The sequence below is a fragment of the Aquarana catesbeiana genome, linkage group LG12, assembly GCF_042186555.1.
Source record: "Aquarana catesbeiana isolate 2022-GZ linkage group LG12, ASM4218655v1, whole genome shotgun sequence".
NCBI classification, from domain to species: Eukaryota; Metazoa; Chordata; class Amphibia; order Anura; family Ranidae; genus Aquarana; species Aquarana catesbeiana.
In genome coordinates, this window is record NC_133335.1 from 23,650,207 (window position 1) to 23,670,646 (window position 20,440).

Below are 20,440 nucleotides of genomic sequence, written 5' to 3' on the forward strand. Positions count from 1 at the left end.
GCGTTCTTAAGCAGCAAAAAAAGCTCAAAAAAGCCGCTGTTAAAACGTCCGTGTGTATGAGGCCTTAAGATGAGAGGAACAGACATCATTTATGAAGCAGGCATGTACTTCCATGTTCCATTTTCCTTGACTCTCTGATTACTTTTACTACAATATTAGAACACACTCTCCTCTCCGTGTAATCAGAGAGTCAGTAAATATAACCTACTGTAATTTTATGTATATGCTGTCAATACATTTAAAAAATCTTTACTTTTACCACAATATTAGAACACCCCCTCCTCTCCGTGTAATCAGAGAGTCAGTAAATATAACCTACTGTAATTTTATGTATATGCTGTCAATACATTTAAAAAATCTTTACTTTTACCACAATATTAGAACACCCCCTCTTCTTGTAAAGATCTTTTAAATGTATTGACAGAATATAACATACATAAAAATCATTGCTTATGATATGGACAGCCTGGGTTTGGAGAAAGGAGGGGGGGGGGGGTCAAGGCAGCAACATTCCTGGCCCGGCCTCAGTGATATTTTAGGTGCGAGTGACATCACAAAGATAAAGGGGAGGCGGGGCTTCCTATTTTGGCTTACTAAAAATAGCTGCAGTGGGGATCTCAAAAGGAAACATTGGAGACTTTCCAGATGCTTTGGAAGCAAAATGACTGCAATCCTGAAGTCATTAACCCTGAACTCTGTGCTAGAGCTCTGGTCTGAGCATGTAAGGGATCGTCTATACAGCAAGTCAAATACAGGAACCTTACAGGGGCTTCTGAGTTGTTTTTGCACTTACATTAAGACTTGCTCAAGGAAAAAAGAAAAAAAAAAAAAAAAAAAAGCACTCAGGTGCACACAGATACCTAAGGGAGCCATAAAGTTATGTCAACAGAAGAATTCCAGGTATGGTATATTTCTACATAGTTACATTAGTCCAGCTTGTACCAATGTGACTATTATATACTAGGGTTACACCGATACTGGATTTTGATCGGCAAGTATGAGTACCGATACTTTCAATCAAGTACTCGCTGATACTAAGTACCAATACCTTTGCAGTGCGAATTGAGCCCACACAAATTATTGGGCTCAAATCGCACTGCAAAGAATCACATTAAGTTTTCTGCACCGCTCCTGTGTGAGCCCAGGCTGAAATCACTATGACAAGCCCAGGTCCACACAGGAGCGGTGCGGGAAACTGCATGTGATCACACCGCATTCCTGTTCAAATCGCAAACGACTCTTTGCAGTGCGACTTGAGTATGAGTGCTCATGAAAATATATACCAAAAGGGGCAATTAGAAACCTTCAGGGCCCGGAGCAAGAAATCAAGAAGGATTCCCCCCTGGCTCCTGACCTGGCCCTTCCCACCGATCCCGGGGCCCTTTACTCCCACCGTGGGACCTTTTAACCTTTTATTACGGTCCCGCAGTGTGCCACCTTCCTGCCGTCTTGGAGTCCCCCCATGGTGGAGGAACACCAGAGCCCAGTCCCAAGTGCTACCCTGGTAGTTCCGCCACTAGCGTCAGTAGTTTTTTTTATTCTTGTTTTATTTCTTTTTTTTTTTTATACATTTTTTACCATTTATTTTTTTTTTTTAGCTTATCAGTATTGCCTCAGTTTAAAGTATATTGTAGGGTAGGGGTGGGTACCATCATCCATATATCATAGAAATGGGTGCATGGGGCCACCTCAGAAGTGCCCCTGCAAAGCGAGAAGAGGGTTTGGACTATCTCACGTACATAGACAAAAGTTTCTTTATTTTAACTTTTTAACTTTGTATATTTATGTAAATCTGCTGTAATAAGGCTAGCAGGATGGTCAAGGTTAAATTTACAACCAGACCATCCCCTACCCTATATTTATTTAATGTTATTAAATCTGTATGCACTGTATTTTGCACCGCTCTGAGACTAACTGAGGCATGTGACAGCTTGAGGTTTAGCTCCCCCAGCGGCGGACATGCGCCTCTCCAGGAAATGAAGGAGCTCTGTATAAGACCTATGATTTATTCCCACCAGGATGATGATGGCCGCCGGCCACGTCCATCATATGGTCACTGCGCATGCGCCAATAGCGCACGCCCAGCGAGGGGAGTCGGACCCAGCGAAGTCATCCTCCGGCTAATGAACGTCAGCTGGGTTGGAGATACAAAAGAATGCCGGGAGCAGCCCCCAGCAAGGAGGCCAACCCCCGGGAATACACAGCAATAGGAGACACGTGGTAAGTCATTGGACATTGTGGAGCACTGCAGTCGTTTGTACATATATCCGCATCAGGCAAGCCGTATATAGTTTGCCGGTTTTGGCACTGGGGATGGATATGTTGTCACGGGTGTATACTGCTCAACGATATGACACAATAAACTCCACATATTTCTTTCTTCACTTACTGACTCTCAACTATTTTGATTATAATTATCCATCAGGTGGAATCGTTTCTTGCTGCATCTACTGTACCACCAGACCTTTGTTTAAAGTGGTGTTCCGGCCGAAATTATACTTTTTAAATAAAAATACCCATATAATACACAAGCTTAATGTATTCTAGTAAAGTTAGTCTGTAAACTAAGGTCTGTTTTGTTAGTTTATAGCAGTAGTTTGTTATTTTATAAACTTACAGCAGGCCGTGGCCATCTTAAGTGTGGGCATCTGAAGCCAGACTGTATTTCTTCCTGGATCTCATCCTTGCAGATCTCACACATGCTCAGTGCAGCACAAGCAGTGTAATAGGTTTCAGGTCAGGTTTCCATAGCAAGGGCAGTGTCAGAGGAAGTTGCCGCCCCTTCCCAGAAGGCATTGCAAACAGGAAATGATGTGATGGGCCAAGGCCAGGGAGGAGGAAGTGAAAAATGAATACAGCAGATATACAGTAGGTGCTGAAAAAAAAAATTCCAATTTGTTTACAGTGCACAGTTTAGTGAGGGATGCTGAAGAGTTGTAAAAGTGGGTGGAACTCCACTTTAAAGAAACAACTCCCTGCCAATAGATTGTTTAAGAAAACACTTCAATAATACTCCTTTATTTCCTAATCTTGGAGGGTTTACACTAGATTTGCTGACCCAAAAGGTCAGTAATCTAATATATTCATTTTTTAACCATTTCAGCTTTTTGAATGTTCTACCTTAAGCCAGTTTTATTGCCTATTCTACAATAGCTCAACTACACGTTTCAGTCAATTTTCCTTCTTTTTCTCTTTTAATTCTCCATTCTTTTTTTCACCCCCCCCCCCTTCTTTCCCATCCTTTTCTTCTCTATCCTGGTTCTTTTCACCTTCCTCACCTACTTTCGCTTTTCCCTCCCCCCCTTTTCCTTTCTCTTTTTTCTTCCCCCCTTCACCTCTTTTCTCTCTTTCATTCTTTGTATCTGGATGTGCCACACATACTTATAGACAAACATTAAAAGCCAGACTATATCATCTAAACTATATAACATTTAATATTTAGTGGTCCTAGATGCCTCCCGTGTCCGCTGTGGGGGACATTTGCCTTCGGGTGCCTCTACATATGCTGCCACTTTGCCCCAGTTTCCCCACTGTCTAGGTAAGCAGTGCTTTCGTATCCTTCCCACAATCAAAACTGAATATATATTAAAGAAAATAACGTTTAGGTATGAAATATCAAAAATACTAAGGATGATTTGATTGTGTAATTACAATTGTAATTTATCTCATCAGATGCTTATAACTGGTTCCTTCTGAAGAAGCAGCTTTTGCTGCGAAACTAGTAAAAGACATTTGCCAAGATGCATCTTACTTTATACCCCACTTCAACCTCGGGGATCACTCTCCATCCAATTGTTTGTGCAATTATTTAAAGCAGCATGTAAGGCTGTAATCATCAACTGTATTTCTGTCAATGTGGTTTTGTTCCACCGTGTTTTTATATACTATTAAATTGCTTTTATACAAAACTATATATACTTTTGTCTATGTCCTTGAGGTACCGAGATAGTCCAAACCCTCTTCTCGCTTTGCAGGGGCACTTCTGAGGTGACCCCATGCACCCATTTCTAATTAATTTTCTTTTACAAACTTATTATTATTATTATACATACAATATTTTTTTAGGACCCCCATTGGGGGGCTTTGGTGAAATATCATGGGTCTAAACAGACCCCTGATGTCTCACTTTTGAGACAAAGAAAGGGACTGAGGACAGATTCATCAGTCCCTTTCTCTGCATCCTCAGCTGCACAGAATGAATGGACAAGAATAGCTCAGTACAGAGCTTCCTATTCATTGATAAAATGAAGCATAGTAAACACAGTTTACTATGCCCCAGCCAAGAATGAATAAAAAAAAAAAAGTCAGTAATCGGTACCGATCACTGTCTCTATTCATTAAAACAAGGAGGGAACTGGTAAATGACACATTTACCATCCCCTTCCCCACAGCAGCCGCTGGGGGGTGGTAAGGGAGTCCCGAGGCAGAAGGATGGGCATAGGAAGGTGGCGGAAGCAGCATGTGGAGGAGCCAATGCCCTCCATTTCCCTCCTGCAGCCGTTGAATGTCTGCGAGAGGGAGAGGAAAGTTCAGCGGCTGCATAGAGGGATTGGTTCCCTCTTCATGCCTCCGCCATCCTATCCAGGCGACTCCTGAACGTACATCCCTGCTATATACCATACCTGGCCGATCCCCCAGGAAGCTGGAAATCATTGATGTAGCCACCACAACTTCAGTGATTTCCACTTGTATCCTGGCCCTGTGCTGTGCAGCTGGCCTGATACATTGTGAACACAGGAGGTTGGCCACTCAGCACAGGCACCATTATTCAGAGAAGGTTTTGTATAGTCTAAAATGAATGCAAAGCGTTCTCTGATTGGACAAGGTGAAAAGGTTTGGGTGGTCATGTCACGCTCTCCACCTTGTTCAATCAGAGAACACTTTGCATTCATTTAGAAAATGCTAATCATTTTCTGAATGGTGCCTGTGCTGAGCAGCCAACCTCCTGTGTTCAAAAGCCTTTAGTACAACTTTAAGGACCCATTTACACTTGCTTCAAAATGTGGCATTGGACACCCTTTTTTTTTTTAAAGCACTCTGAATGCCAATCAAAGCCCATGTCACTAAATAAAATGGTGAGCTTCTAGTGACTTTAATTTTGGATTACCGTGAGCAAAAAATAATCCACCACTTGAAGTCTCACAAGATGGCTGCCAAACATATGGACCCTAAAAATTAAAAGGTCAAACATGCATGTGTGTTCTATTTATTCTGTAGGCACCAGATCCAGTAAAGTTAAAGTCCACCACCATAACATATGCTAGCAGCTCACCTCAAATCATGGACTCTTAAAATGAAAAGGTCAAATGCACGTGTCTTGAACAAGCCGGGATCAGCTGAGGGTGACAGGCTTAATGGCAGGACTCCTCCCTTCACCGGAAGTGACAGCAATGCAGCTCATAAAAAACACAAATACAGTGCATCCGGAAAGTATTCACAGCGCTTCACTTTTTCCACATTTTGTTATGTTACAGCCTTATTCCAAAATAGATTAAATTTATTATTTTCCTCAAAGTTCTACAAGCCATACCCCATAATGACAACGTGAAAGAAATTTGTTTGAAATATTTGTAAATTTATTTAAAGAAAAAAAAATACCATGTACATAAGTATCACGGCCTTTGCTCAATACTTTGTTGAAGCACTTTTGGCACCAATTACAGCCTCAAGTCTTTTTGAGTATGATGCTACAAGCTTGGCACACCTATTTTTGGGCAGTTTGGACTCCACTCAAGTTGTAGAAACATCTCAAGGATGATGAGTGGAAAGAGGATACACCTGAGCTCAATTTTGAGTGTCATGGTAAAGGCTGTGAATACTTATGTACATGGGAATTTTTTCATTTTTTATAAATTTGGAAAGAATTCAAACAAACTTCTTTCACGTTGTCATTATGGGGTATTGTTTGTAGAATTTTGAGGTAAATAATGAATTGAATCCATTTTGGAATAAGGTTGTAACATAACAAAATGTGGAAAAAAGTGAAGCGTTGTGAATATTTTCCGGATTCACTGTATACCAAATAGTGCTCTCTGACTGTAAAATCCAATTATTTATTTAAAAATGTATATGTAACACTCACAAAGCATGTAGACAATGTTCAGTCACCGAGAGGGGTAAACCCGCAGCTCACACTGTATAGTTCTCCTGCCGCCGCCGGCTTCCACACTGACCTGCTATAGAGAGAAAACGGCTCCGAGCACTTCTTAAGCTAACAGCAAGCTCTGCACTATGCGTTACATCTAAAAGGGGGACCAAGGTGAGCGGCTCGCCAACAGCAACTTTTAAGAAGCTTTTATTCAGAGTTATCTTTGCTTTGTTGCTTGTTTTGGGGGTATTGCAGGTATGACATAGCCCACTGCACTGGGAAACCAACAAGCGAACCGGAAAGACGTCATCAGCATTCACTTCCAGTTTGTGTGTATATATTCTGGAAGTGTCTGGTGCAGGCGTCACATCTGGTGTGAAAAATGGAGCAGCAGGAAGGTGAGCGGGGCCTGGACTGGAGCAGAGCAACATAGCGGGAGTCGAGTGGACACCAGAGAGAGAAGAGGATCAGAAAACCAGAGAATCAGCATTGCTGGGAGTTTCTACTAAGTGTGGGGGGGGATCAGCAGAGCTGAGGGTCACCACTGAGCAGGTGATCAGCAGAGCTGGGAGTTGCTACTGAGCGGGAGGATCGGCAGAGCTGGGAGTTTCTACTAAGTGGGGGGGGGGGGGGGATCAGCAGAGCTGAGGGTCACCACTGAGCGGGAGGATCGGCAGAGCTGGGAGTTGCTACTGAGCGGGAGGATCGGCAGAGCTGGGAGTTGCTACTGAGCGGGAGGATCGGCAGAGCTGGGAGTTGCTACTGAGCGGGAGGATCGGCAGAGCTGGGAGTTGCTACTGAGTGGGAGGATCGGCAGAGCTGGGAGTTGCTACTGAGCGGGAGGATCGGCAGAGCTTTGAATTACTACTGAGCGGGAGGATCGGCAGAGCTGGGAGTTACTACTGAGCGGGGGATCAGCAGAGCTGAGGGTTACTACTGAGCAGGGGATCGGCTGAACAAGGGTACTAATAGGTTGGGGATCTGCTGAATGAGGTTACTAATAAGCCGGGGATCTGCTAAAGGGGGCATCAATAAGCTGGTGATCTTCTGAACGGGGGTATTAATTATTAGCTGGGCATCTGTTGAATGGGGGTATTAATGAGCTGGGCATCTGTTGAATGGGGGTATTAAAGTGGTTGTTAAGCCACTATATAATCTGTATATCATTCCATCTGTTATATAATGCTATGTGTCCCAGTGCCTGTGCTATATAAAAATAAAATACAGATGTCTACCTTATCTTAGAGCGTCTCCCAGCGCTCACGTGACTCCTCAGCTCTCTCCTCTCCCCGTATGACAGCTCCAGTGGCAGGGGCCGAGAATCCCCTGCTGACGTCAGCTGGGAAGAGGAGCAGAGTGCCAAGGAGTCACGTGAGCTCTGGGAGACGCTCTACGATAAAGTGCAAATCTGCATTTTTTTTCTTATACAGCACAGGCACTGGGACACATAGCATTATATAACAGCTGAGATGGTATACTATACAGATAAAAACAAAGAAAAAACGTCGTCAGATGACGTCGAATACAGACAAAACGTACGTCGGGAAGTTGACGCTCTGACGTCATTGCTTTTCATCTGAACGGGCGCTCGCCAGCCGGCCGGCGAATTCGCTCTACTTATGCTGGAATGTAAGTCTTTTACGTGTTTTAATAAATTTATTTGTACGGAGTTACGCTATGGGCCTCTCCTTTTTGCTCCTATGGTGGTGACTTGGGTTGTGGCAACCCCCTTCTGCCCCATGCATATCCGTGGTACATCGATTGAGTGATGTCCTGATGCTGCTGAATGCCTGAATACAAGATCCTATACAAACCTGGTTTGCCTGTCATCTGCCACGTCAACAGAGGGATGTTCCAATATTTGCTGGTATCCGGCCTTTGGTTTATCTATGAGCTTATTGAAGCTTACTATCTGGTAAGCATGTATTTTTAAAGGTGGAGGATCACTGCAAGGGGTGTCGTTTTCACTTTCCACTTTCATACACTGATCCCTACAAAGAGCCAACTGGGGACTCTTCCCATCTTATTAGAAGATTTCCTTTTTGGTCCTGGGACTTTTTTTTTTTGTTTACGTTTCACTATTTTGTGCTTTTGGCACTTTCGTGATTTTTATTATACAATATTGATTGCTCATTTTTGATTTGTATGTCATCCTATTTAATCTTTAGAGGATTCACATATATTTCCACAATCAATTTGGTGTCTTTTCATATATACCTTCACACATGGTATGAGGGTTTAGCGCAGTTTTTTCTTTGTTTTTATCCCATATTGCGTATTGCACATTTGAACTGCAGCTCTTATTAGCTTAGTCTAGCGCAGTGTTTTCTTGTTCCATATACTATACAGATGATATTTTTTTATACAGCAGTAATAGGGGGAGGGGGGGGGGGGCGGCAGTGTCTGGAGCTGACAGGCAGACGGGGGAGAGCAGAGAGGAGAGACAGCGGATGACGGAGGCATGTAAAATGACCACGGTGTCAGGGCTCAGCACCCATGATAGACCGTGGGCAGTTTACAGGAAGGGAGGGCAGAACCAGCCAGGTATTTCAGGTGGTACAGGGGGCAAATTACACAGCACAAGCACATATATATATATATCTATATCTATCTATATATATATATATATATATATACATACACACACACACACCTTTTTTGCAGGCGTGCAGACCCGATCCCTCGCTGAGCTGTCAGCTGCGGCTGTGGGCGGGTGCAGAGCCGACAACGGAAGCCCCACTCCCCATTCATTTCACCGCCGTTGTCCGCTGTGTCCTCTGCAGAGCTTCCGCCGCTGGAGACCAGATCAGCTTCAGAAAAGGTATGTATAGTGATTTTTTTCTTTACAGTTCTAGTTAGGTTAGTGTTAGAATGTGCATGTCTGTAGATGTAGGGATTTTAGTTTTAGGGTGGGCTTCCCCTTTAAGGGAATAGGATTTATTTTTTCCTTTCTGCGGTTCTTTTTACAGCAATTTAGCCACGATTTGCATTTTTTTATTCTTTTTTTGGAAAAAATTGTTGATGGGCAGATTTAAAAATGCAAATCGTGGCAAAATCGCAGTATAAAATGTACTACATGCTTTTCTGCAGCTTCTCCATTGAAGTCTATTGAACCAAAAAAGTGCAAAAAAAAAAAAAGCACCGTTTTGCATTTAAAAAAGTCCCTGACCCTTTCCAAAAATGCATTGATGTGAACGTGATTCATAGGAACCTAGGTTAAAAAAAATTCCTGAATTTCTTAAAAAAGCAATAAGCATGAAAAAACGCATTGGTGTGAATGGAGCCTAACAATGATACGCAGCCAACAGATCAGAAGCATGCAGACAGTAAGTTGGCAAACGTGAACAGCAGCACCGAGAAAGAAAATACACCAACTTTTTCTGATGCGTAACTTTGGCCGGTATATCTCCACAAAACCAGATATTAAAGCCACGTGTACTTTATCAAGGCACGATTTTACCCAAGGGTCGCCGAGTCGCTTCTGTTTATGAACTGAACTTTGCGAGTTCACTGTGACCTCCTGAAACACGGCTTCTGTCATTTCTTCTAAAAGCACCGAGACCTCTTGAGTGAGCACAAGTGCTGTATTTATGGTAGAATGAAATGAAAGGCCTAGTGCCTTCTCCTCCGCAATCTTGTTGCTGTGTGTTTATGTAAATAGGGAAGAAAGCAGCCCCTACCTGACCTATCAAAGCCGGTTTATTTTACAGCATGCACCACCTAACATAGGCTGAGCACAACCGGCAAGGAGTGAGAGCCAACATAAACCAAATACTGGGAAGTCCAGCATTGATTGCCTTCATAAGGAGAACATATATTTTGTCTGTTTATTGTTAGATAAACCTGTAAAAAGATATACGCTTGATATAAATAAATGTATCGCTATTAATGTTTCAAATATTTCTACACATAATTTCTTATCACAAAAGTCTTAAAGTGGTTATAAAAATAAATAAAATGCCTTTCTGTGTATATGGGAACATAAAACACAGAGGGTTTTTTTTCAAATTTGATTGCAGTGATTGAAGTGGAAATACTCTTTAAGTAATATATACACATATATATACTTGTGCACACTGCTGTCATTAAACTCACGTTTTTGGGGAGTTAGACCCCATACACACTATTAGATTTTCTGCAGATTTTTGTCTTCAGATTTACCAAAACCATGTAGTGCAAGTGCCTGCCTGATTGCATACGAATTGAAACCCTCATGCTATGTACACACGATGGGATTTTCCCGACAACAAAATCCATGGAATTTTTATCCGAAAGATGTTGGCTCAAACTTGTCTTGCATACACACGGTCACACAAATGTTGTCGGAAATTCCGAACGTCAAGACCTCGGGTGACGTACAACACGTATGACGAGCCGAGAAAAATTAAGTTCAATAGCCAGTGCGGCTCTTCTGCTTGATTCCGAGCATGCGTGGAAATTTGTGCGTCGGAATTGTGTACACACGATCGGAATTTCCGACAACAAGTCTTGTTGTGGGAAAATTGAGAACCTGCTCTCAAACATTTCTTGGCGAAAATTCCAACAACAAATGTTCTATGGAGCATACAAACGGTCGGACTTTCCGACAACGAGCTCACATCGAACATTTGTTGTCGGAAAATCCTATCATGTGTACGGCCCATTGGGGTTTGACCTCATATTACATAGTTTTGGTAAATCTGAAGACAAAAATCTGCAGAAAATCTAATAGTGTGTATGGGGTTTTAGGCCCCTTTCACACGGGCCGTCCGGTGAGGTCTGACTGTCAGCTTTTCAGGTGGACCCGATTGGACACTGCATTGTCCTCTATGGAGCGGCGAATGTCAGCAGAAACATGTCCACTGACACCCGCCACCATTCGATCTGTTCCTGTCCGCCAAAAACAGACAGATAGTAGTCCTATTTTCCATGTGTCCCGTAGGTCGGATCGGATGGAAACAGACAGGCGATCCGTTACCATCTGATTTCCCCATAGAGGAGAGCGGGTTTTCTGAACGCCTTAAAATCGCATTCAGAAGAGGGAACTTTGACCACAAAAAACACTGAACGCTCTTAACCCGTGTGTAAACGCTCATAAACGCGCCTAAACGCTAGGCACCTTTAGCACTTCAGTGTTTGTTTATTTTCAATTGCCAGAATAAATTAAAATTCTGGCCAATTAACCACTTGCCCTCCAGAAGGTTTACCCCCCTGCCTGACCAGGTCATTTTCGGGAAGGGAAGGGAAGGGAAGGGAAGGGAAGGAAGGGAAGGGAAGGGAAGGGAAGGGAAGGAAGGAAAGGAAAGGAAAGGAAAGGAAAGGAAAGGAAAGGGAAGGAAGGAAAGGAAGGGAAGGGAAGGGAAGGGAAGGAAGGAAGGGAGAAGGGAAGGGAAGGGAAGGGAAGGAAGGGAAGGGAAGGGAAGGGAAGGGAAGGGAAGGGAAGGGAAGGGAAGGAAAGGAAAGGGAAAGGGAAGGGAAGGGAAGGGAAGGGAAGGAAGGGAAGGGAAGGGAAGGGAAGAGGAAGGAAAGGGAAGGGAAGGGAAGGGAAGGGAAGGAGGAAGGGAAGGGAAGGGAAGGAAGGGAGGAAGGGAAGGGAAGGGAAGGAAGGGAAGGAGGAAGGAAAGGAAAGGAAGGAAAGGAAAGGAAAGGAAAGGAAATATATTCACTTGATGCTATAACATATATCCAATAAAAGAATAGAAAAAAAAATGAATTTCTTCAGCAGTCTAGGCCAATATGTATTCTGCTACATGTTTTTGGTTAAAAAAACCCCAAAAAATCCCAATAAGTGTATTTTGATTGGTTTGCGCAAAACTTATAGCATCTATAAAACTATTTTTTTGTTTGTTTTTACTAGTAAAGGCGGCAATCAGTGACTTATAGTGGGGTCTGCGATATTACAGCGGACAAATCGGACACCTGACACTTTTTTGAGACCAAAAATATGCACTGTCACTGTACTAATAACACTGGCAGGGAAAGGGTTAATAGGGCGGCACAGTGGTCTAGTGGGTAGCACTCTCACCTAGCAGTAAGAAGGGTCGCTGGTTCGAATCCCAACCACGACACTACCTGCCTGGAGTTTGCATGTTCTCCCCGTGCCTGCGTGGGTTTCCTCCGGGTACTCCGGTTTCCCTCCCACACTCCAAAGACATGCTGGTAGGTTAATTGGATCCTATCTAAATTGTCCTTAGTATGTATGAATGTGTGTTAGGGACCTTAGATTGTAAGCTCCTTGAGGTAGGGACTGATGTGAATGTACAATGTATATGTAAAGCGCTGCGTAAATTGACGGCGCTATATAAGTACCTGAAATAAATAAATAAATAAATAAAAATAACAGGGGCAATTAAAGGGTTAAATGTGTTCCTAGCCAGTGTCTGTGTACTGTGGGGGAGGTACTTTTTACTATGGGAAGGCATAGATCTGTGCTTTGCAGGAATACATGATCAATGCCTTCCCTACTGACAAAACGGCAATCTGCCTTGTTTACATAGGCCGTTCTGCTTCTGTAATGAACAACTGGCTGGCGGACATCCGGTCCACGCTACCCAGCACTGGACTCCCGTTGTGTGTGATCACAGCAGGAGCGGGATACTCGCGGGGCACGTGTGTACCCCAGGCCTGCAAGTGTCAGATCATGTACTAGGTACGTGATCTGGCACAGAGCAGCCGCCCTGCTGCAGTATATCTAAGGTGGGCTGTTTGCAAGTGGTTACGTAAATAAACGCACAAACTCCAAATACTGCTAAACTTGCCTAAAATGATTTAAAATAATGCAGCTTGGATGAGTTTATAAACGCTGATTCTCTCTTGTCAGGATAATCAGCGTTTACAAGAAATCAGAGTACATAAGGCCTTAAGGTATTCCCACAGACTGCTGTAGGTCTTTCTTCATTCTGCTCTCACAGCTTGCAGTACAGAGCTTGTCAGTCGGGGTTACACACAAAGTGTTTTTCACACTTCTGTACATCACATCTCATCTGTCTATCACAAGCACAGATGGTACCTCATGCTATGAGGGATGAGAATGACAGACCGAAGCGTGTACATGTTTACACCAGCGATGTCAGCAATTAAGTCAGCAATGACACCCCCCACATAAATATACGGGAAGAATCCATTTATGACTAGTACACACTAATAAAGAATTCTGACAATGAACTCCTGACCCTCTGTACAATCACAAATAATTTTGTCACTAATTCTCCCAGCAGGACTAATCTTCTAGCATTCTGAAAACATCAATAAAGCTGACAAGCAAACGTTTTTCGTTCTATCAGCAGATAAAATTGGTCTGTGGAAATCTCCCGGGATACATAAACCATCTTACTTTCATGCACTGGGAGCGGAATCTCATCAGGCGGATACGATTTCGAGCCTCTGCGGCCTTCAGCTGGCCCACCACCTTGGCCTGCCTCTCCTGCTCCAGGTTTGGGATCTGTTTTCGGGTCTCGGCCTGGGATCTGGTGGCGTGTTCCTTCAGCCGGGTCCGGGTGGCCGCTATTGATGCTGCTACCGATTTGTTAGGCTGCTCGTAAGCCAAGTATCTGGCACGTTGCATGGGGTCCATCTTTCCCTGTTTGGCACCTTTCTTCAAAGGTTTAGGCTGATCTTTATTTGACGCCATTAGGAATTATTGCAGTATCCTCAAAAAGAACCAAGACAATTCCTACAAATTAAAAACAGAACATTAGGGTTTTCCAATTACAAAGATTATAGAGGTATACTATATTGTCAAAAGTATTGGGACACCTTAATCCGTAGGGCTCAATATTGAGTTGGCCCAACCTCTGCAGCTATAACAGCTTCAACTCTTCTAGGAAGGCTGTCCACAAGGATTAGGAGTGTGTCTATGGGAATGTTTGACCATTCTTCCAGAAGCACATTTGTGAGGTCAGGTGCTGATGTTGGACGAGAAGGCCTGGCTCACTGTCTGCGCTCTAATTCATCCCAAAGGTATCAGGTTGAGGTCAGGACTCTGTGCAGGCCGGTCAAGTTCCTCCACCCCAAACTCGCTCATCCATGTCTTGGTTTGCGGTAATCTTTCAGGGTTTGGGCTTGGCCTCTTAGTTCCAGTGAAGGGAAATTTTTGGACCAGTGCACAAAGCAAGGTCCATAAAGACATGGATGAGCGAGTTTGAAGTGGAGGAACTTGACTGGCCTGCACAGAGTCCTGACATCAACCCAACAGAATACCTTTGGGATGAATTGGAGTGGAGACTGCGAGCCAGGACTTCTCGTCCATATCAGTGCCTGACCTTAGAAATGCGCTTCTGGAAGAATGGTCAAACATTCCCATAGACACTCTCCTAATCCTTGGGGACAGCTTTCCCAGAAGAGTTGAAGCTGTTATAGCTGCAAAGGGTGGGCCAACTCAATATTGAGCCCTACGGAATAATGCCCCATACACACGATCGGATTTTCCGACGGAAAATGTGTGATAGGACCTTGTTGTCGGAAAATCCGACCGTGTGTAGGCTCAATCACACATTTTCCATTGGATTTTCCGACACACAAAGTTTGAGAGCAGGCTATAAAATTTTCCGACAACAAAATCCGTTGTCGGAATTTCCGATCGTGTGTACACAAATTCGATGCACAAAGTGCCACACATGCTCAGAATAAATAAAGAGATGAAAGCTATTGGCCACTGCCCGTTTATAGTCCCGACATACGTGTTTTACGTCACCGCGTTCAGAACGATCGGATTTTCCGACAACTTTGTGTGACCGTGTGTATGCAAGACAAGTTTGAGCCAACATCCGTCGGGAAAAAAAATAGGATTTTGTTGTTGGAATGTCCGATCAATGTCCGACCGTGTGTACGGGGCATAAGACTGGAATGCCAATAAAGTCCATGTGTGTGTAAAGGCGTCCCAATACTTTTGACAATATTCTGCAAGTAAGAAATGCTAAAATACCCGATCCTCCCCCTCAGTAGAGCTCATCTGACCTAATATTCTGGTTATTTGATAAGCACTGAAGTGATGTGGAGCAGCATTTTCTTCAGAGAAGGTGAGCATTTTAAGGGCCCTCTGTTGTTATTTTATTTATCCAACCCTGCAAGGTGATCTTTATGTTAAAGGGGTTCTAAAGCCTAAACATTTTTTAACTTCTAGCCCAATTTGAGGCAATTTTTTTACCCGCATTGCACGGGTCAACTGCTCCTTTTTTGTAGGGGGGTTAGAGCTGCACGATTCAGGCCAAAATGATAATTACGATTTTTTTGCTGAGAATAAAGATCACGATTCTCTCATGATCTCGCAGCGTAACATTATCTTTCATATTATACAAAAAAAATGGGCTAAATTTACTGGGTTTTTTTTTTTTTAATTCAGTAAAGTACATTTTTTTTCCAAAAAAATGGCATTTGAAAGACAGCTGCGCAAATACAGTGTGACATAAAATATTGCAACCGCCATTTTATTCTCTAGTGTCTCTGCTAAAAAAAATATATAATGTTTGGGGTTCTAAGCAGGTTTCTAGCAAAAAATAATGATTTTAACTTGAAAACAAGTCACAAAAAGGTTTAGTAAGTGGGTAAACTTCCCTCATTTACACACCTTCATTTTTTTGATCTAAAGAACAAAAGTTACAATGTTTATAGTTAGCTCAGCAGCTGAGGAATGTTGTGATACTTGGCAAACTGCCCATTTTTTTTTTTTTTTTAATAACAGCTGTTGGCTTCAGCAGAAAATTCTCTGCATAGAAAGAATCGGGAAAATGCTTTGTGAAGATCGCAAGGGGGAAAGGATCGCAATCTCGATTCTTAGACCCATTTCGCGTTAAAAAAAGCGCCTGAAAAGCTCACAAAAACCTAGTTCCATTAAAATAAATGAATGCTTTTACATTGGGGCAGTGCACTGGCAGGGCAGTGAAAAAACACCCCTCTTCATTGAAATGAATGGAAAGCTCTTCAAAAGCACCTGAAAAGCTCTTCAAAAGCGCTCACTATTTTACTGGTGGTTTAGAAGTGCCTCAGTGTGAAAGGGGCCTTAGGCTTCATTCACACCGCTCATAAAACGCTTGAAAAAAAACATCTGAAAAACACCCAACAAGCAAAATCTCAATAATTTCAAAACACCCTAAGCTCAAAAAAGAAGCTTCTTTGGGGCAGATTACAGGCGTTTTTCTGCCTTTTACATTGGTAACCTAAACAATATCGCGCCATAATTATGGTAAAAACGCGTGACTTTGAATTGCTCAGGTCTGAATGCAGCCTTAACGATTAATCATGCAGCTCTAGTAGGGGGGTGAGCACAAACTTTATACTCATCTGATCTGTCGATCCTGCTGAAAAACCACACTCCCCCCCATGGTCCAGCAGTGAACTCTTCCTGTCTATGAAACGCGCTGATATCAGGAACAGTCCATTTTCTAGCTGGAGCGTGGGGTGCAGTACCGGTCTTGTGAGGGGGGGTGGATCGGCTGATCAGGTAACTATATTTCTGCGGTCCTTCCCCTAGAATAAAATGAGCAGTTAACCCATGCAGTGCAGGCACAGCCCCACTGCATGGAGAAAATGAACTTGCCTGGAGTTCAGCTTTAATGTATTCCTTGCATTAAGGAAAAAAAATGTTTAGGTAACAGTATCGCCCCCTCGCTCCCCCTTATACTTATCTGAGCCCGCACTGGATCCAGCGTTGTGTCCACCTGTAGCGGCACTCTTCTCTTCTTCCTGCTTTGCTGAGGCAGCAAGAGCCATTGGCTCTCTATGCTGTCAATCAAATCCTGTGATGAGGGAGTGGGGGGCGGGGCCAAGCCACACTGTCTGTGTCCATAGATGCAGGCAGCGCTGCTCAGGATCGAGCCCGCAGGTGTGCCACCATTAGGAAGAGGCTTCCTATGGCGGCGCACCGAGAAGAGGCTTCCTATGGCGACGCACCGAGAAGAGGCTTCCTATGGCGGCGCACCGAGAAGAGGCTTCCTATGGCGGCGCACCGAGAAGAGGAGGGGCCAGGACTGCCAGTGAGGGACCCCAGAAGAGGAGTTTTAGGGCTGCTCTGTGCAATTCCACTGCACAAAGCAGCTAAGTATTTCATTTTTTAAATTTTATTTTGAGTTTACAATCACTAACACTTGAATACAGTTCTCCCTTAAACCTGGGATTGCAATGCACCTCCCAAATCATCTAAAACTATTACATTATTGTCAATAAAACGAACAAAATACACTTGTATTTGAGTAAGTACAATCCAACGATTGCAGAGCCGCATTCTTCCCAGCAGTATTACACAGCCGCCAAAGAAGAAGAAAAAAACCCAAAGACTTTCAAACCTCGTTGTTGGAGAAAACCGTTGAGAATTCCTTTCACTGCAAGAACACATTTTTCAACATTCAAAGAAATAAACCTGACTAACTCACTAGAAAAAAAAATAATAATAGACTAAACTTCAGACACTCTGGTCGCACATCGCAATGGAAAAAAAGACAAATACTGTTACAGATGGAGAGGAAAAAGAGAAGGTGATGACAGAATCTAAAGGTGGACAGATAGTGCTGCAAAAGAATAACCTGGAAAGACAGCTACCGACAGACAGGCCTAGCGTTCTGAAGTCCATGAGGTCCTAAAGAGCCCTCATCTTGATAGAACAATACCAGCATGACCTTCATAAGATTCTGGAGCAATGTACGTGGCTGCAAATAGATGTTGAGGACAAGCACTGGCAGGATCATAATAAATAAAAAAAACAAAAACAAAAAAAAACACAAGCTATTTTTTATTAATTGTCAAACTCAAATTTCATTGCAAGCCACATCAGCACCATGGTTGCCCTCAAAGGACTGGTTAGATATGTAAGACTTTTTTTTTTTTAAAGAGAAAAGGTGCAGAAACTCAACCACTCCCCCCTGCTGAACTGCATCGATTCGGATCACGGATTTGGATCACGGGCCTTATGGTTGACACATGTAGTTTAGTAGTTGTTGTAGTAGCCCTGTTAGGCTTTGTTTGTCTCCACTGGAGATTTTCCCCCATATTTCTTGTGCAGTCAATGGGACAGGCAGTTAGCAGAATATTTCCAATAGGGACACAGCCAGGGCTGGACTGGGACAAAAATGTGGCCCTGGACTTCATCCAGACCGGCCCAGGGCACAACACATCAGGGTACAGTGTACATCAGGGCACGGTACAGAGCCCAGCACATCAGGGCACAGGGCACGGCACATCAGGGCACGGCACAGAGCCCAGCACATCAGGGCACGGTACAGAGCCCAGCACATCAGGGCACAGAGCACGGCACATCAGGGCACGGCACATCAGGGCACAGCACATGAGGGTACATCAGGGCACAGCATATCAGGGTAGAGAGCCCAGCACATCAGCGTACAGGGCAAATCAGGGCACAGCACATCAGGGTACAGGGCACAGAACATCAGGGTACAGGGCACAGCAGAGCACATGACATTGAGGCACAGCACACCGGGGCGCGGGACATCAGGGCGCGGGACATCAGGGCACGGGGCACATCAAGGCACATAGCAAATCAGGACACGGGGCACAGCTGGGCACAGCGGGGCACATAGCACATCGGGGCATATTGGGGCATTTTGGGGCACATTAAAGCACATCAGGGCATATTGGGGCACATCACACATCAGGGCACATCAGGGCATTTTGGGGCACATCAGGGCACATTAAAGCACATCAGGGCACATTAAAGCACATTGGGACACATCAGGGCACAGCGTTTACCAGCCAGCATGCAGAGTAGCGTAGGAAGCGTGTGTAATAAGTTCTCTCTCCACTGCTCCTCGGCGGCCCCTCCTCTCTTCGCGTCCATCCCAGATGATGTCATAAGCAAATGGGGATAGACGAGAAGAGGGGCCGACGGGGAGCAGCGGAGAGAGAACTTATTACACACGCTTCCTGCGCTACTCTGCATGCATCTCAATCTACCCGTCAGGCACCAGCTGTCGGCGATTAACAGGTAGATCGCCGTGGACCTCCAATACAACAGGCAAATTAGGCGGCCCACTATGCCATTGGCCCACCGGGAAACTCCCGGTAGTCCTGATGGCCAGTCCATGCCTGGACACAGCAACAGCACCATTTAGTAGCTTAAGACCCCTTTCACACTGAGGCGCTTTGCAGGCGCTATAGTGTTAAAAACAGTGCCTGCAAAGCACCCTGAAACAGCGGCTCCATTCACTCCAGTGTGAAAGTCGGAGGGCTTTCACACTGGAGCGGTGTGCTGGCAGGGCGTCAGAAAAAGTCCTGCCAGCAGCTTCTTTGGAGTGCATTAGGAGCGGTGAACTCACCGCTCCTAAAGCGCCCCTGCCCTATGAAAACAATGGGGCAGCGCTGCTATACCGCCGTCAAAGCGCCACCGCAGCGGCATTTTGCGGGCGGATTTAACCCTATTTCGGCCGCTAGCAGGGGTTACAACCGCCCCGCTAGCGGCCGAATAGCGCAGCTAAAACAACAGTAAAGCGGCACAAAAAATAGCGCTGCTTTACTGCTGACGCCTGGGGCGGCTCAGTGTGAAAGGGGTCTAAGGAAGCACTGAACGGCTGTGGAATATTGCCGACAGCAATCACACCATGAAGGAAGTTCTATTCTTCCACCACACTATACTGTGTATAACAGAAGGTTGACTGAACTTGGGTTTTACACAATTGTGTACACATTGGGGGTTATTTAGTTAAGGCAAATCCACTTTGCACTGGAAGTGCACTGGGAAGTAGAAGTAGAAGTATAACTGCCAATGTGTCTTGCTCTGGTGTTAAGCAACCAATGCAACAAGATTTTTAAGCTCAGAAATCCAGAATGGAAGAAATTAAAAAGGATAGGGCCTATGACAGGTACATCATCACGCAATTCATCCCCGATTGGTCGGTTTACTTTTGTGCCCGGAGGGAAGCCAGTAGGAACGTAGTAAACTATTTTACATGTCTTGATTGACTTCATGCTGATTTTACTTGGAATTCTTGTAAGTGCAATCTTTTATTCTTACCTATCAAACTGTCTTTTTGTACTGTACTATGGAAGCGCATTTCTCGTTTTTGTTTTAGAGTATTGCTGGAGCAGTGTGAGCCACATATGGTTTGAGGGAGACCTTATTTCCTCGTGCCCTGCTTGGCCACCTGTAACTCAGCGATCAATTCTATCTGGTAAGGAAGTTTGCATTATTCACCTCGGGGGTGGAGCATCATCTTTTCTGGCTGTCAACTTGGTCCAGCACCACAGTTTTCTCTCACCTGTCTGTCTTAAATCACGGAGCACAGAGGAAAATTTTCTATGAACAGTGTGGTCCTTGTTTATATATTCCTCCTTTATGCATATGTGCTTTCAACACTGTATACCAGGGGTAGGCAACCTTTTGAGCACAATGTGCCGAAAAATGTTTTCAAAGAAATTGAGCGTGACGAT

At 44.2% G+C, this 20,440-nt stretch overlaps 1 protein-coding gene across 1 annotated transcript in view; it reads right to left on the reverse strand.

The window, feature by feature from the left end:
* The window catches only part of LKAAEAR1 (LKAAEAR motif containing 1), a 55,232-nt gene that overhangs the window by 16,970 nt on the left and 17,822 nt on the right, over positions 1-20,440 (reverse strand). The window contains exon 2 of the mRNA XM_073607425.1: positions 13,401-13,739. Coding sequence (XP_073463526.1) covers positions 13,401-13,697 — 297 coding nt within the window. The 5' untranslated portion in view covers positions 13,698-13,739. The remainder of the gene's footprint in view (positions 1-13,400; positions 13,740-20,440) is intronic.